General features: G+C 40.4%; 1 protein-coding gene across 3 annotated transcripts in view; it reads left to right on the forward strand.

The window, feature by feature from the left end:
• NFKB1 (nuclear factor kappa B subunit 1) overlaps positions 1 to 18,200 on the forward strand; it is a 114,627-nt gene that overhangs the window by 52,513 nt on the left and 43,914 nt on the right. For all 3 annotated transcript variants that reach the window (XM_035030177.1, XM_035030175.1, XM_035030176.1), the window contains exon 6: positions 12,811 to 12,959. In XM_035030177.1, coding sequence (XP_034886068.1) covers positions 12,811 to 12,959 — 149 coding nt within the window. The remainder of the gene's footprint in view (positions 1 to 12,810; positions 12,960 to 18,200) is intronic.

Consider the following 18,200-nt stretch of genomic DNA (forward strand, 5'->3'; position numbering starts at 1 on the left):
TTAGGTCGCGTTTTCTCTTTTGCTCCATCAATGTCTGGGACGTAAATTAGCCAATAAAGTGGCAACAAGAAATCAGACAAAGAAAATTTCCCAGTTCTACTCACTCGTAATTCTCCTAATTTAGTAGGGGTTTTCCAAAGGAAATCACGGAAGAAGAGTTGAAATGCCTTATCTTATGTACTTTCCTTTTAAAGAAAGGAGCAGTTAATTGTCTTCTTCCCAGAGTGGTCCACATTCTTGTGCAGGCAGCTGTATTTACTCTAGTACAAATTAAATTCTACATCAAATGATGTCTCTGAGTACTTTGTCACTGAGAGCCAAATTATTTAATTACTTCTTTAACCAGTGGGTTTCAGTGGAACTAATAGAATGGGTTTTGTAAGCAAGAAATATATGTTGTGAGGAGGATTTTATGGCTTTAAGAAGAACGAAATTAGTGATATCTAATCCCAACTAAATTTGAGTATCCGAGTCGGAAGATAATCTTAATTATCTCAAATCACGTTTGGGTCAAAAACAATGTGGTGAGAGACTTTAAACTATTTAAAGATAATGTTAAAAAGTTATATTAATAATTTGTTTTCAAAGAGTAAATAAATCAGAAACCTAAAATTTTTATTTTGGACGTACTTCAGTCATACCTTTTATGTGGTCTAATCCTTCTAATTATTTTCATGTAGTTTGTATGGATTAAAAAAAAAACTTTCGTAGACTAAAATTTCTCCTTCTGACTTTATTTTGCTTGTCTGTCCCCCCCCCCCCGAACTTGTGTAATTGACACATTTCTGACATATCCCCAGAAAAGACTGATCTTTATTATCAGGACTTAACTATCCAGGCAGGGCCCTCCTTGAATTAACTGAAAATAAACACTGTGGGTACTCAATTTCAGTTTTAATGACAAAAGTTGAAATCTGTGCCTAACATAAAGGTTTTCTTTGTCTCTGAATTTTGATTTTCCATGCTATCAGAGGCCCCATTGCAACAGGTAATTTGAGTGTTGATTGTATGTTTTCTCAGTTTGTAATTGTGGTGACATGTTTTTAAAATGTTCGCAGTTTTACAATGAAGTTTATCTATTAGGTTCCTTCCAACTCAGAAATTCTGTGATCTTAAACTTTTTTTTTTTCCCTTCAGTTTGAAAAGGTGATCTTTGGGTGTTGTCCTGTGTGTCCTATACCTATAAACAGGAATCATAGAATTTTAGAGCTGGAAGATGTATTAGTCATTACGTAGTGATTCTACAAACAAAGACTTCAGGGGCCCGAGGAGGACAGGTGGCTAACCAAGGATCACAGCAGTGGCTGTGGTTAGACCTCTGACTGCTCACTGGAGCACGAAAACTTAGCACTAAAAATTAACCCAGATGTTCTTACCTGAAAATTTGCAGACTTCAGGAAAACATTCTTTCACACATTTAAGAATTTTGAGGCCATTTATATTAAACACAATTTATTCATACTCGACCAACTGTGCTGTCATCCCTATTGTTTTCTCCAAACCTGGGATCACGCTAGAAAATAAGTTAATGGCTTCAGGTGGGTTACATTTTCCTGAGTTTGCACTCCTGGGATATTTTTCAGTGACTTAAAAACGTAAACTGACACGGTGAAGTTCTGGCCGCTTTCTTTCGGGCGGGAGGGTGACAGTGCGTCTCTGGGACGCTGGTGGGGAAAGCCCTCTCCTTGGCAGAGTGTGGCAGGGATAGGGTGTGCGAGGTCCACTTCTCTGATCACCCAGGGCCTGTGGCCCACGCAGCGCTTCCCTCCTCCGGCTCTCACTTCTGTTTTACCTGGAACCGACCTCGATGATTGCTTTCCAGCCATCCTACCACCTTGGCCTAGCCCCAGCACGGTTGGGAAATTGTATGTCAGGGTTAAATCCCGCCTGAGAACTGAATTTATAAAACTTAAAGAGGTTGCCTCTCTGCGGCCAATCTGTGTATAAATGGCAGTTATTTTTCTCAATGGAAACATGCTCCAACAAAATAATCTCCTAAGAAATAAAAATAGGGCCAGGGTTCCATGGCCTCACTGTGATTTCAAGCCAGGGAGTTAGTGGAGTTAGTAGAATTTCACACACCTTCCGTTAAAACTTTTCAGAAACTCCTCCGGGCAATCCCTCCTGGTTCTGTTAGTGAAACGAACCCTGTCACAGGACAGTGACCTCAGGGCAAGAGAGCCTGGTGGGCCCTGCAGTCAGCCCCCTCTCCTCACTGCTCACTGCTGCCCCCCGGGGTGGTTAACCACTTTGCTGCTCCTTCCTTCCTCCTTGTAGCCTGGAGCCTAATATTTTTTCATTCATTAGTTCTTTTATTTATTTATTTATTTATTTATTTATTTATTTATTTATTTAGTGCTGAAACCCGAGATCGAACCAGAGTCATTAATTCTTTTAAGAAGGATTGATTAAATCGATTCTGTTCCCGTGCTGGGGGTTGGGGAAAGGGAAAGAAGAATTAAATAGCCCCTTTGTCCTCAAGGATCAATCAGTTTAATAGAGGAACTAAAATAGGTCCTGAAATAGCTGAAAGATGAAAATCTGTGTTGGGTTTTGTTCACCGCTACCTAATCAGCATCTGTAGCTGGCATGTAGGGATGGCTGAATAAAGTTGTTTGGGTTTTTTGTTTTGCTTTTTGGATGGAAGAATGAATGACCTAATGGCTCCAAGACAAAGACAAACTTGTAAGAGCCAGCTAGTTAGGGTGGTCATAGAAGACTTTGAGGCAGAGATTGGATGTTGGCCTGGATCTTGAGGGAAAGGTAGAAATTTGAAAGCAAACCTCTAACTGGAGAAAAGAGCACAAGCAGAAAAATCAGCAGCATAGCCTCAAAAATAGAAATCTGAGGTTGAATGGGAATAGTGAATAATTCTGCTGGTGCAGGGAGTACATGAAAGAGAAAGGTGGGAATAAGGCTTGAGAGGTATGACAGGGCCAAATTGTGTAAGGCTCCAGAATTTGGGCTGGGTTTGGGGGATAATGGGTAGATTATTACATAAGTTTCAATACAAGAATGAGCTGCTATACTCAGCTTTGTGCCTTCGCAATATAACCCTGGTAACAACGTGCCAAGGGATTTTGGAAGGGAAAGGCACAGGGACACCAGTTGGAAGAACTGCACTGGTTCTCTACGAGTTAAACTCAGAGGTCAGGCTGAGATGGATAAAAACTAAGGCAATGAGAACAGAAGAGAAAGACAAATGCCAGAGATTTGGGGGGCTATGGCCTGGCTGAAATTTGGCAGCTGATTGAGTGTGGAAGACAGCAGAAGAGTCTGAGGTGATAGGGAGGATTCCAGGGCAATTGCTGAGAAGGGGGTGGTTTCATCAAACAGTAGAGTAGGTTCCAGAACAAAGTCGATTAATTCGGTCACGGACAGATGAGTTATAAAGATGTTATGGACAAGAAGATGCTCTACAGACAGCTGGCGGTGTTACAGACGCTTAAAAGGAAGGTAAACACATGGGTTTTAAGTTAAGGAGTTATCTGCTTGGCACAGACAATGCCGGGAGACTAGAAAGGAACATCAAGAGAGTGATCATGGTAAAGATGAGAAGTGGACCAAGGACTGAATCTCTGAAGAAACTTCTCTTTGGGGAGGAAGGAGAGCACCTTAGCAGAAGTGTCCAAAAAGTAGGAGGGTAGAGTTTCTCGAAGGGAATGGTAATACAGCCCAGGTTTCTAAGAGGTTAAGTGGGAATGAAGAATAAGAAATGGCTAGCGGGTTTGGAAACAGGGAGTCCGATCATGACCTTGAAGCACTTTTTCATTGGGGAGATAGGGGATTTAGTTCATTTGAAGGAGAAATACCTTTTAAGAACCTTTCTCACTGGGTTATTAGGGAAAAGATGAAATGAGAGAATCATTCTCTATTTCTCTATTTCTTGGTGTTGTGCCTGGCCCGTAGGTTTGAATAAATGCTGACCTTTACAGTTGTCATCATCATTTATCAGGAAAGCATTTTTTTTTTTAGAATAAGGGAGAAGACTAGACATGTTTTGTGACTAAGAGGAAGGGTCCCTTTGAGAGGAAGGGAGGAGGGTAATTGAAGGAGGTCTGAAATGAGTAGGCACTAAGGGCAAAAACAGAGTGGTTAACTCTGGAAAAGGGAACAGACCTACCTTTCTCGGAATTAGGGGAGGATATGTGAAGTAACAGAGACATTTTGAGCCTGAGGAACAGTACGGAGAAGGAGGTTAAACAGATTCACATGCAATGGTTTCCACCTTCTCAACAAAGTGAGAGGTTACCTCAATTGCAGATAATCTGCTTAAGGCATGAAGAGACAAATGAGAATCACTGTCCTTTATTTTGTGCCTGCCATGTACTGAGAACTATGCTAGACACTTTAAATGATCTTCTTTAATCCTCATGAAAATTCAGAGATTATGTATTTGCATTCACATTATACAGATGGGAAAACAAGTCAAAAAGGCTAACTCTCTTCCCCAGGATCACACAGCAAATAATGGAAGGAGCAGGGATTCAGAGCCAGGACTGTCTGACTCCAGAGCCTGATCTCTATGGAAAGGGAGCCTGGGCGGGGGAAAAAAGGAGCCCCAGTAGATTGAGATCTTGGAGGTGTAGCTGTGCTGTATCATGATCAAGTCCTGCGGGATGGTTATTGCTGTCAGTCACCAGAGTGAACATCAAAGAAGCGCCCTCTCACATGGGGAGGAAGAGACTGTGAAATTGGAGTGGACCAGAAATGTGAATTCTGGGTCCCTGAGGGCAATAACAAGGCACAAAATAGAGGTATGTTTGAGTCAGGGGCTAAGACTTGTTAGCACTGTGGAAGAATGCCTGATGGGCAACAGTTAGGGTGGGGAGAGGGAAGGACATGGGGGTATCTTGGACTTTAAGAGGAAAGCTGCTACCTTGGTTTTCTAAGGGAGATGATTTAAGAGCGACCTTTCCTTCTCTTTCCCACAGCTGCCAGAATTCCTGCCACTCAGCAGTTAGATTCCTCTTACCATCCTGGGGTTCCAGAGCGCCCACCCAGACACCCTTCCACCAACATAGGCTAATGTGGTGCTCTGATGTAAAATAATCATATTCTAATTTAAATAGCCTATTGAGGGGTTACACCGGGGTCTAGCCATGTTTTTCTTTTGGAAAAGATAAAATAATAAGAGAAAGAATGTAGTTACCTTATTTCCACTTCCTACTTAGCACAGCTCTTTAAATTTTAATAAATTGCCTTCTTCCATGGATCACATTTTAATCATAGCTTAATTATTTAATCGTGCATTCACTAAAGAATCAATTATCGAATGCCCACAATATGACAAACATTATTGCGGGCACTGGAGATTTACCAGGAAAGGAATCAGTGTCCCTACTCTGATGAAGCCTCTATTCTAATCGAGAAGAGAGGCAATAATCAATACAAGTAAAGTGTGTTGTAAATTAAGTAGTAATTAGTAGAAAGAAAAATAAAGCAGGAGAAAGGAGCAAGGAATGCAGGAATTGCAGTGGTCAAGTTCCAACAGTGAGCCATGAAAGCCCCCCCAAGAGAGAATGGCATTCTCCAAAGCCGAAAGGAAGGCACGAGAACGTGCAGGTATCCGGAGAAAAGAGTGTTCCAGGCAGAGGACACAGCAAGTGTCGAAACTCTCAGGCAGGAGTTGAGCCGGCCAGGTCCAGAACAGCAAGCAGGCTGATGTGAGTGCTGGGCTGGGAGCAGTAAGAAACAAGATCAAGGAGGAAATGGGGGTGGGGGTGTCAGATCGCCCAGGACTGTTAAGATGGAAAGGCATTGGACGGTTTGGAGTTGTTTTTCTTTAACTTTATATCATGGAAAATCTTAATCATATATACATGGAACAATATAACGAGTCCCCTCGTGCTAATCATTCAGCTTCCACAGCTTTCACTTTGGGAGGACTTTGAGCCCAGGAGTGACAAGACTTGGCATGACCTGACTTGAGCAGGATCACTCAGGAGAAAGGGTGGTGGGGAAGTGCAGCAGGCACAGGAAACACAGTTGGGAGACAGATCGCAGTGGCGGTGCGGAGAAGTGGTCAGAGTCGGGATATTTTTTGAACGGCTGACTAGATATTATGTATTTTATGCTTTGTTGGAAAAAAAAAAGTATTTGAGCATGCACATAGTGCAGTAAGGAAGGTAAGAGATGTACCAGAATCCCACTACTCTAGACTAAACCCCAGTTCCGAAAAACTGGCTTATAAGTGAACATTTGTAACATGATTGATCCATAAGTTACATGTTGTGTACTCCTCCTCTATTCTTTTGCAACCATGGATGATTGGCCATGGTTGCATATAAAGGGTAAGGATTTATTTGTAGTGCACTAATGAGGTGATAACACCTGTTGAGGTACAAGTCCCAACAATTCTTGCAGTTAGGAAAAGCATGTTACTTATTTTCTGAAAGAATCATGATTTATAAGCAGCTTTATTAATGTAATAAAACTGAAAATTAAAATAGAACAGATAAAAAAGAAACATTAGGTCAAAGTATGACAGAAAACTCAAGAGTTTGAAAGCAGAGTTATAGGTAGACAGATTTTATTCTTCTGTCTGTGTAGTTGATAACACCCTCTTAGCGCATTTTGTTGTGTTGATGGCAGAGTTGCCTTTCTTATTCCAGCCTGACATCTGAGTCATGTGTGTTGTTGGTCAGACAAGTAGGACAGTAAACAAGGTAAAGGAATGTCACTGACTCAATGCACAGCCAGGAGCTCTACTGGAAAAACAGCCATGTCATCAACAGTGAATGGGTCAAAGAGGATATTTTCATATCATTCCACCTTACAAGAACACCTCACTTACATTCAGAAGACATAGGGTGAATTCCGAGGTCCTCTGTTTCTTGGCTGTCTGACCTTGGGTTATATCACTTGTTAATCTGTCTGAACTTCTGTCTTCTTATCTACAAAATGGGGATGAGAGTGTCATCTCTGTCTACCCAAAAGGGTCACTGTGAGGCCCGGGGAGAACCGGGCCGTTTATAAAATAAAAGAGAAGGAAAGAAACTGGTGCCTCCCTGGAACTGGCCATGTGCCCGGCACTGTGTAGTCCTTCAGCAGCCATCTGAGGTCACATTACTAGCCCATTTTGTAGCTGAGGAGCGTGAGGCTCAGAGAGGTTACCTAACTTATGTAAGGCCACAGAGCTAGAAGAAGAAAGAGTTGGCATTTGATCTCAGACTGGATCAACTTTAAATCCCCTACCTTAAAAAGAAAGAACCAGCTTTACTGAGCATCTTCCTACTCCGTGCCAGAAACTGTGTTAGACATGGTTCTGTCCTGTCTCATTTAATAAAGGTGATTCTGTACTTCCTGGGTGCTCAACAAAGAATAAAGAATAGTAAAATCTATTTGTCATCACCAAGAGAAGATGTATAATGAAAACTATTATTTTCCTTCTTTTCCCTCTTCTCCTCCTCTTCCTTCTCCTTCTTCTTCAACCCCCTCCCTGGGCCTCCGCCTCTCTTTCTTCTTTGTTTTATAATCTGAGGTGCAGCCTAACAGAGAAGAATCAAAGTATAGTTGAATGGTGTCTGTGGCATGTTTTTTTTTTAATGAAGGAGCCTTGCAAGAGGACAGGTGCACTTCTGCCATCTCACTACTAACTCTGAGACCTCCTTTCTCACAACACACACGAACAAAACCAAACGAACAGGTTATTCAGGAATAACTGTCATGTCCCAGCACTGTCCTAGGCAAAGGAGAGCTGTACGACACTGGGCAGACGGGGTATTTACAAAAGAAAAAGTCATTGAGCCAGTGGTAGCCAGTGTAATGGAAAATGAGAATGGGCTTTGGAGTTGGACAGACCCAGGTTCACAGGGCTGCCCAATATTCCAGTTATAGGAACGATGGCAGTTTGCTTCATCTTAATGTGTCTCAGTTCCCTCAGCTGTGGAATGGGGTACCACTACTCACCCCACAGGGCTGACGTGAGGATTGGCTGAGTTAACATGTTCCCTTGCCTTCCGTAAGAACAGTAAGTTAGGAAGTATAGATGTATGTGCTCTGGGTGTTTAACAAGCAAGAGAGGTAAGCCAATAACCTTTAAGTTGCCCATTGGTTTTACCATCTTCTTGTTGCAATAAGTTGCATTTGCTTTTCCTGCCCTACTCCAATCACATTCGCCCCAAAGGGGACAGTCATGGAGTTTTTTGAGCTAAAGTGGTGAGGAGAGTGCCATGGAAGATGCATATTTAGGTCCTACCTTTGAAGAACGAGTGGTTCTAGATAGGGAAGAGATGGGAGGGACACCCCTGGGGATTCGAACCACTTGCAGGAAACCCTAAGAAGTGGTGATGAGTATGGCTTGGGAGGACAATGAGGAGGACTCTCACCACAGAGCCATTGTACATGCTGTTCTCAACCTGCTGTCTCCTACCCACCCCTTCCCTTGTGACACTCCCGCCCCTCTTTCAGAGCTCAGCGCTCATTGCTCCCTCAGGAACCTTTCTCTGACTTCCTGACCAGGTCAGATCCCTATTATGTATGTCTTTTGTAAGGGCTTCACAGTTAGGTGTGTATATTTCTCTGTGAGTTTCTTTGAGGACTATCAGCCCGGCTCTTTAATTCCCATCAGAACAGAGGTTATGTCTGTTTTGCACTTACATTGTATCCCTTCACTCCCCGAACTGCTGTAGTGCGTGACACCTAGAAGGGGCCTAAGAAACACTCACTGAATAAATGGGTATGTTTTGCTTTTCAGTGAAGTAATAGTCTGGATAGGAGAAAGGGTTTATATTTGAGATTGCTAATCCCATTAGGTGCAAGCGCTGTATTCACTCATTTAATCTTTAAGAACAATTTGTGAAATCAAGTGCATTTCATTTCATTTTAAAGATGGGGAAATTGATGTCCAGAGATGTTAGCCATCTTTCCGTATTGACCCAGCTATAGAATAAGTGGCAACAGAGGGATTTGAGCCTGGCAGCTTGACATCAGAGCTCTTGTACTGAATCAGGTTGCCCCGTTGCTTTAGCGGAAGAGGGACAAAGTTAGGTACACAAGTAAAGTTAGGATAGATTTCTGTTTGAAAATTACGGATTTTTTTCCTCCTCCTTCTGGTCACTTATCATCATCATGGTTATCACTTCATGAGAAAAACTAAGCAGAAAAGAACTCCTTCGTGTGTCACGTTGCACACTCATGTTGACTCTTCTGCCAAAGTGATTCAGTCAAATTTCCTCAGTAAGTAAACCGGACATTTCAGATTTTGATTCCCAGAAAATTTTAGGCTACTTCTCTTAGTCACCTGTTAAGAACCAGTATGAACTTTGCTAGAGCATGACAGAGAGTAACTTTGAATAAAAGGAGGTGATTTGATTAAGTTTGGTATTATATGCGACAGTAGGTTTCTGTTTTTTACTCAAAAAGCAGATCTAGCCTGTGGTTGTCAGGACTATTGTGTCATAAAGCTCCTGGAAGAAAGGTTTAATTTCATCAAGGAAGCTGAGAAATCCTGAGCACCTCCAAGAATGATAGCTGTTACTATAATAACACAATTTATTACTAAAAAATTAACAAAGCCCAATAAAATATGGCACTCTGGGAAAAAACAAAAACTTAACCCTAGGAACAAAAGTGACTTGAATTGGTCATTTATTCCAGCCCCTGCCTTTAGACAAGATTTTTAAAAAATCATCTCAGGGCTGTTATATCTCTAGGTAGGGAAGTACATTACAGTAATCAATAAGATAATAGTTAACACTGTATATTGCTCTTATGTACTGGGCAGCGTTCTAAAAACTTTAAATAATTTGATCCTCACAACAAACCCGCAAGGCCCTATTTTTATCCCTATTTTACAGATGAGGAACTGAACACTGCCCAAGGTCACACAGCTAGTAAATGGTGAAACTGTCTTCAAACCTAGATAGTCTGCCCTTGAAGTACACGCTCTTCCAGTGTCCCTTGGTAGCCGATTACTCACATTTTCACCTTTGTCTCCCTGGCTTTCACTGAAAGCTTAACTTGTATTTAAGCCCTTAGCATGTAAGAGCCTGCTATGTTCAGACTCTTTCAAAAATAACCCAGCCTTCCTGGCAGATACAGTTGCTTTCTGTAACTTAATTTTCAAGGGAACCACTATTCAAAGAAGTAGGGAGGCTGAATAAAAATAACCAAATTCTCTGTAGAACAAATGGATTTCTGGATCAGTTGCAAATAGCTTTCAGTCATGGCAGCATTCTCTGAAGTATGCCCTCCCCTAAGTTAGAATTCCATTGTCTTCATTTGCCATACAACCTGAAAATAGTATCATTTTTTTTCTGTCCCCACACTTCAGCTTTCTTCTTTCAGTCAGTATTTTGGAAAGTCCACAAAACCCAGGGGCCTCCCTGTCGTTGCCCTGTGGTCGGTGTAAAAACCAGATGATGCCATGCTGACCTGAAGTCTTTTAAATGGATCAAACTGCACATTAGTCACTGGCAAAGTTTTCAGGTCCTTTTACCTCAGAGACTACTCAGTTCCTCATTCTTGCCACCCTTCAGTCATGAAGTAATAGCAAGAAAAAGATGTGAGTACTTTTTGAGGACACCTCCTACTCTTTCCTTCAGGGCTAGTGACTGATTCCTTCAGAGTGGTGACACTGAAGGGTCCTGATATCCAAAGGCATTGGGCTCTAATTGCTAGATTCCTTCTGGTGTTCTGCTTAAGTGGAGAGCCTACCTGATTTCACCCAAGTGAAGCATTTCATCATGCCTTACACTGTTGCATTCCTGTGCTCCAAGCACTTAGGAGTGAAATTACATGGTCTATTGAGTGCTTTTCACTGTTCATTTACTGCTAAAGAAGTCCCTGTAGAATATGTCATCATAACAAAGGCTGATTTCACATGCTGACACCAAGGCCCAGGACCGGCATTGGCAATCCAGGGACTATTGCAGGCACAACAACCAAGTTTGGAGCAAACCCAGAACTTTTCATTCCCTGTCCTGCCCTGAAGGGCAGAGGCTTTCTTCTGCCTGTTTTAAAAGGGAAAACACTAAGTTCATAATTATCTTTATGCCCAGAAGGCTTTTTTAAGTGCTATACCTGTTCTATAAATTATTTGTGCTTGGAGGTGGCAGTCAAATCCAAATTTAATCCTCAGCATTCTTTGTCATGAGCTTGCTCTGCAAGGACAGGAGGCCACTTCGTAGGAAAGGCCTTCTCCTTGGGAAGGTTTGGCAGCAGCTCTGGGCCAAAGTTCAGGCAAAGAGGCCCTAGTGTTTCCAGGGGAGCTATACTGTTGATTAGAAAGGATTCTGTCCTTTGCTCAGGGCGGGAAACTTCTCTCCCCAAAACCCTCTGCCAGACAATCCCAGCTCTGATCAACTTCTCCTCAACTCTTGCAGTGAGAGATTGCATTGGGAAAAAATCCATATTGAAAAAATGCTAACAAAACCCTGCTTCAATGGAATATGAATCCATTTGATGATATTTATAGTAGAAGTAGACTGGTTGAAGGGGATTCTGTGTTTTTCCAAGAAATTTTATTGGCAAGTGTAGATTCTTCCTCAAGTTAATGTTGGAAAGACTTCCATCAAGGATTCGTTGCTAGATGGGATTTCAGTCTCCTTTCTTTTCCTTCCAAGCTATGGGCTGCTTGTACAGAATAAAATATTTCTGATGATTGTATAGTTGGGAGATCCTGGATATAGGTCAGTCACTTCTTCAAAAAGAGACAAGATGAGCTAAGGAAATAGGATGACCGGCTCTTCCCAGTGTTAGCCCTGAAAGCCCTGGAAACCCCCTCAGTCCCAGGCAAACCAGGATGGCTGGTTACCCTTTAAGGAAATATAGTGCATTTTCAATAGTTAGGCTGAATTTATCACAGTATTCTGACTTACAGGATTCGGGAAAGTAAAAATAAGGCCGTTGGTCCATTCTGTTAGTATGATTTTAGTACTGGGGCTTTCTCAAGGGAGGAATCTGTGGTCTACTAGAGGGGGCTGGAGGACCAACTAGAGGAGAAAGGGTGCCCAAGCTGTCTTTGCTTTAAAATGCCATTTTCTCCGTGCTACTTCCTTTTTATGGCTCCTGTCATCATTTTAAAGGTATGACAGTTAAAAAGATAAATGACCTTAAATAGAAAAATCTGGTTTTATAAAACAAGAGCTAAATAGGTGTCAGATCTAAGGATTGGCAGGTAGGGAGTGCACTTATTTGAATTGAAGAAACTTACTATGACCTGGACTTATGTAGCTCAGTTATCAGAGCTCATAGCGGAGAGTGCCGACGAAGGCTGCAGTGTCCAGACCATCACCACAGGCCAAGTCCATAGGCTTGGATATCCATGGCCAACCTTCAGAGCCAGGTCCCTGGCAAGAGTCTGTCTCCTGCCTAATCTCATGGCAGAGACTTGGGGTTACACTGCTTCTGCTTCCCTCCCTCCTTCCCTCGATTTCCATCAATCCATCAACCCCACTTCCCTTCCCATGGATCTTTTACCCAGCATTCATTCATGACTGAAAGTTGTGATGAGGGTACAGATGGAAACGTGTTCTCGGCTCATAGGAAGGGGGATGCTTCATGGCTACACAGCATCCTCTACGAAGTGCTGTTCCAACTTGAACAATACGTGCAACATTTTAAGTGGCCTGCTTCCTGGAGTATATCCTCCATACCCAAAACAACCAACATTAGCATTTTACTTTATTTCCATCCCGTCATTTGTTCATCACATTTTTTTTATTAAAAAATGGAACTGTGCTCATATATGTACAGGTATGCCCAATTTTGTATCATACTTTTTACACTTACTGGTTTGTCATAAACATTTTTCCATGTTGCGGTATAGTCAGATGTACTAACTTTTTAAATGTGCTTCTTACATAGATCTGCAACTATGTGGGACCTGCAAAGGTTATTGTTCAGTTGGTCACAAATGGGAAAAACATCCACCTGCATGCACACAGCCTGGTGGGAAAACACTGTGAGGATGGGATCTGCACTGTAACTGCTGGACCCAAGGACATGGTGGTCGGGTAAGTGAGGGTGTCTGATACTGTGGGAGGCAGGAGCAGATGCAACATGGCACCTGGGGACTTTGACTGAATATGTCCTTTTCATTAGGAACCTTCCCAAGACTCAGAGGTCCTTAAGATGAAACTGTGAGCTCTCACTTGGACTCCCAAGGAAAAAGAAACCCACATGTCTGGGTTTTCTTGAGTTTGCATGGTGGTTCTGGCCTAATTATTTATAGCACCCCCTTTCAGTCTCAGAAGTGGCCCAGTTTGGATGATAATTTATATGGTCACTTACGCTATGAGGCATTTGTGCCACTTTTAGCTGTATCTTCCTTCTGGAAATAAAATAAGGACAAATTAGAAGAAACCGAACTATGGCAGAAATAAACACCTTATAGGTTTTATACTCTTGATGATTCTTTTAATGAACTGTTGAGTCTGGATTTATAGGGTGAACATTTTGAGCATGTAAAAGATAAATATTGTTTCAGTTCTCTGCTATTTAGAAAGTGTACACAGAGAAAAAGCGTAGGAATGCAAATTTGTTTTGGCATTCATTAGACTTGAAATGTAAATACAAAGGGACATACTCATTTAAGAGTTAGTCAGACAGACAGAACAAGCAATTTTAAATGAATGAAAGATTGTAAAATAAATTCAGCCCAAAAGGAGTAAGAAACTTTAAATTAATTTTGTTTAATTCTTAAGAATATCCTTCTAGGGTTTCCTAATACTGGTTTAAACAGTTAATGATAAAATCCCAGTTAATCTGGACTATTCACTCAAAAGAAAGGAATTGTTTAAATCAACCGTAATTAAGCATTTCAGGCTTTGAATTCCAATCAAGTTTTAAGTTGGTTGTTATTGGGGAGGTTGAGCTTTCATGTTCCTAGGTATTTCTTTGTTTGACTGTGAAAATATTCAAGTGTGAAAAACCTAGAGAGAGAGCTTTCTTTTAAGTCACGAAAATCTGATTCTTTTGATGTTAGAAAAAAAAGACTCTAGATTGGAGGAGGAGGCTTAAATTGATTTGAAAAATTCAGTTGTGCTTTATATGAACTTGTTTCAACATTCTCTTGAAAGGCTGGCCTGTTTCCTGTTGAATATCACAGTTGGTTCATCGTCTGTTTTGGAATACTCTTACAGTTCCCGGCTGACCTGTGAGAGCTTTGAAATGCAGGGTAATTGTCAGAGTTTCAGACTAATTGATCACTTAGTGTTTCTGCGGATTTATCCGAGTAGGGTGCTGTCAGTTTGAAGTGTTGGTCCTGTTTAATCTGTGTGATAATCATATCCTTTAGAGGAAATTATAAATGAAGTTCTTAGCTAATAATATTTGTTATTATAAAACGGCCAGTATGTTGTCTATAATTTGGTGTTTCTGTGGCTTGGCTTATAATCTTCTAGGATTTTAGAAGGAACTAATGGTTATTTGGTTTGAAACCTACAGCGGCAATAGAAGTAAGTTCCCTGTTTCTAAGGAAGGGAAGAAAATCCTTTACTCTCTTGCAGTGGGGTTCTGTCATTGGGAGAACTCATTCATTCAACAAACATTTTGAGCATCTTCACTCCTAAGTTTGATCATCAAGATGTCTCATCATAACGCTGTGGGATTTTTGTAATCCCTAAAAGAAATTTAGTCAAGAGGATGCCACGTAAGAGTTACAACAGTCTCAGTAGACTTTCTTATTTAGAGTGTTCTGTGAAACACTGGTACTCCCTTTATAATTGATTTTTAGTTGAGAAACTTTTGCTTACAGTGTTTTCTAAAATACAGCAATTCCTTCATGATTTGTCTCATTTATTTATTTAAGTTTCCAATGTCAGAACCTGTTGCATTTTAGTAGAGAGAATATGCTAGTAGTCTGGAAACCAGAATTCTCTTTTCTTTTCTGTCACTCTCAGCAGTAGGGTTAGGGGCAATTTGTATGACTTCTTGAGCGCTTTAAATCCTTCCCTTATAAAATATGAGTGTTGGGCTACAGAGTTTATCTCCAGGCCCTTTACCTCTCAAAAATTCCAGACTGAGCTAACATTAGCTAATATTATGAAACAACATGAGCTGACTTGCAACATATGTATTTATGGAATGTCATCGATTACTATTATTTGGTTCTAACTTGTAGGTAAGAATAGCACCTAGAGAATTTTAGGAAGATAGCCAGAGTTATTCCTTAGACTTGTCAATACTAGAAATGGAACCAAGATAACCTGTCTTCAATAATACAGCTTAGGCTAAGAGTATATATTCATGAGCAGGGCACCAATCCAACATATCAAAAAGAATATATAAAGAATAACTCAGGGGAGATAAATAACTTTTAAATTATCAAAGCCAGAGGGAAGGTTGGGGGGAGGGTGAAATAGATGAAGGGGATTAAGAGTACACTTATCTTGATGAGCACTGAGTAATGTATGGAAGTGTTGAATCACTATATGCTAACTATACTGGAATTAAAATTTAAAAACTAAAAGCAAATTAAAAAAAATAAGTTATCAAAGCCAAAGAAATACTTTTCTTTGGGGTTCTCAATAAAATTTAGTTTCTATTTTCAAAGATATTTTGTTATCTAGATTAAAATATTCATGTTTTAGATAACTTGAGTCACAACTGTAGGTTTGAGTGCTTACATTTGGGGGATTTTGCCTTTAAAAATTTTTTTATTTAGCTTTAATTTTTTACATTTTATTTCTTACTCATTTATTTAGTTAGCTTTTAGTGCCTGTCCTCATAAAAATAATTTTAGTTTGGTATTTTATTTTTGACCTTGAATATCAACGGTTTGTTTCAACAACATTTTAGTTCTCTGAAATTTTCAATGGAAACTATCTGTTACTTGACTTTGCTTTAAGCCACCTTCCTCACCAATAATCACCACACCCTCTGTTTCCTGGCAGCCCTGATTTAGAGAGATCTGAAGTTTTTTTATCTTTTTTTTTAACTAATATTTATGGCATGTACCAATTGGTAAGCACTAGTAGTGGATATATAAATACAAAAGAGAAACAAGGCCTCCCTCAATGAGCTAGTGCAAACTGTATTAAATTGGTGTTTTTGTAGGTTTAAAAACAATTGATTATTGGTAGTTTTATAATGTTAACCTGAATACACAGAAAAGATGCTGGTTGGAGAAAATGAACAAAGTATGGACTGAGATTGGAAGTGTCCAACTTCCACATTAGGGTGTAGATTGTGAGTCAGTGTGCTTTTGAACCTTGCGCAAGCTATAAAAGTCAATGTTTGTGTCCTGAGAGGAAGAAAGGCCAGAGAGAGGGGCCCTTTTAAAATCCCAAACTAATGAACCTACCCAGAGGGCAGCAGTAATCCCTGGATGATGAAGATGATGATGGAAACATCTGGCACAGTGTAGAGGATTGCAAACCTGACTGCTAATTAAAGTCACCTTTGATCACTTTATGAAAATACTGAGCCAGGCCCTCCTCTCAGAGATTCTGATCTCATTGGTCTTGCCTAGCATAGAGCGGTGGTTCTCAAACTTTAGGTGCATTGGCATCTCCTAGAGGATTTGCTGAAATACAAATTACTGAGCCCCACCCTCAGAGTTTCTGATTGAATAGGTTTGGGATACAGTTTCAAAATTCGCATTTTAATAAGTTCTCAGGAATCACTAATGCTGCTGGTCTAGAGACTACACTTTGCCAACTACTGTATAGAATATGGCATTTTGAGTAAGACACAAGATTGTAGTCCCAGTCCTATTAATAGCTGTGATAGCCATTTGTGTCAGGTTTTACTGAAGCAAAGTATAATTTAAATACTGTAATATTTACCCTTTAAAGTGTACAGTTCTATGAATCTCGACAAATACTGGAATAAGAACCCCAGTCAAGGTATAGAATAGTTCCATTGCCCCCCCAAAATCCTGTGTGCCCCTTTGGAGTCAACTCTACCTCCCACTCCAGGCCCTGGCAACTCCTGATCTGTTTTCTATCCCTATAGTTTTGCCTTTTCCAGAATGACCTAGAAATGGAATCATGTAATACGTAGCCTTTCTGAGTCTGGCTTCATTCACTTAGCATAATGCATTTGCGATTCCTCCAGCTTGTTGTGTATTGGCAGCTTATTGCTTCTCATTACAAAGTAGTATTGCATTGCACTGATGTATATGATAGTTTGTCAGTCCAGTTGTTGAAGAACGTTTAGTTTATTTCCCGTTTTTGATGACAGAACCACTTTTTGTGTGAACATAAGCTTTCGTTTCTTTTGGTCTTAGGTAAATACTGAAGAGTGGAATTGTAGGGATGGATCCTAAGGGCCCATTTGTTTTGATAAGAGACTGCCAAATTGTTTTTCAAAGTGGCCGTACCATCTTGCATTCCCATGTATTAACATTTATGATCCTCAGTTTTTTCAGTTGCGCGTGGTATTAGCAATGCCTGCTCTTGTTTTCTTTTACATTTTCTTCTAGAAATTTTCTAACATACACAAAAGTAGAAGAAACCACAATGAGCCGTTACTGTACCCATCACCCAGCTTTGGCAATTAATTATTACATCTTGATTTAAATATACCTCTGCCCAGATAGCTTTCATTTGTTGATACCTGATCGAGTTACATTCTGTTAAGAGAATGCTTGGTAGGATTTCAATCCTCTTAAATTTATTGAGACTTGTTTGACAGATCAGAATATGGTGTGCTTGGCAAATGTTCCTTGTGCACTTAAAAAGAATGATTAGTCTAATCAAGTTGAATGCATGTTCTATAAATGTCAAGTTTTAGTCAAGTTGTTTGATAGTGTTGTTCAAGGCTTCTGTATCCTTACTGACTTTTTCCCTACTTGTTCTATCAGTTATTGAGAGAGAGGTGTTGAAATCTCTGATGATATTTATAGATATATCTATTTCTTCTTCCAGTTTATAAGGTTTTGTTTCTTGTATTGTGAAGCTCTTTTATTAGATACATAAACATTTAGGATTCTTATGTCTGCTTAATGAATTGATCCTTTTATGGTTATGAGATGACCCTCTTTTATTCCTGGTAATACTTTTTTGCTCAAAAATCTACCTTGACTAGGGGCACCTGGGTGGCTCAGTCGTTAAGCGTCTGCCTTTGGCTCAGGTCATGGTCCCAGGGTCCTGGGTCTGAGCCCCGCATCGGGCTCCCTGCTCAGCAAGAAGCCTGCTTCTTCCTCTCCCACTCCCCCTGCTTGTATTCCCTCTCTTGCTCTCTCTCTGTCAAATGAATAAAATCTTTAAAAAAGAAAAAAATCTACCTTGACTGATACTAATATATAGCTA

The sequence above is a fragment of the Mirounga leonina genome, unplaced genomic scaffold, assembly GCF_011800145.1.
Source record: "Mirounga leonina isolate KUSES-001 unplaced genomic scaffold, KU_Mleo_1.0 Mir_357, whole genome shotgun sequence".
Classification (NCBI taxonomy): domain Eukaryota; kingdom Metazoa; phylum Chordata; class Mammalia; order Carnivora; family Phocidae; genus Mirounga; species Mirounga leonina.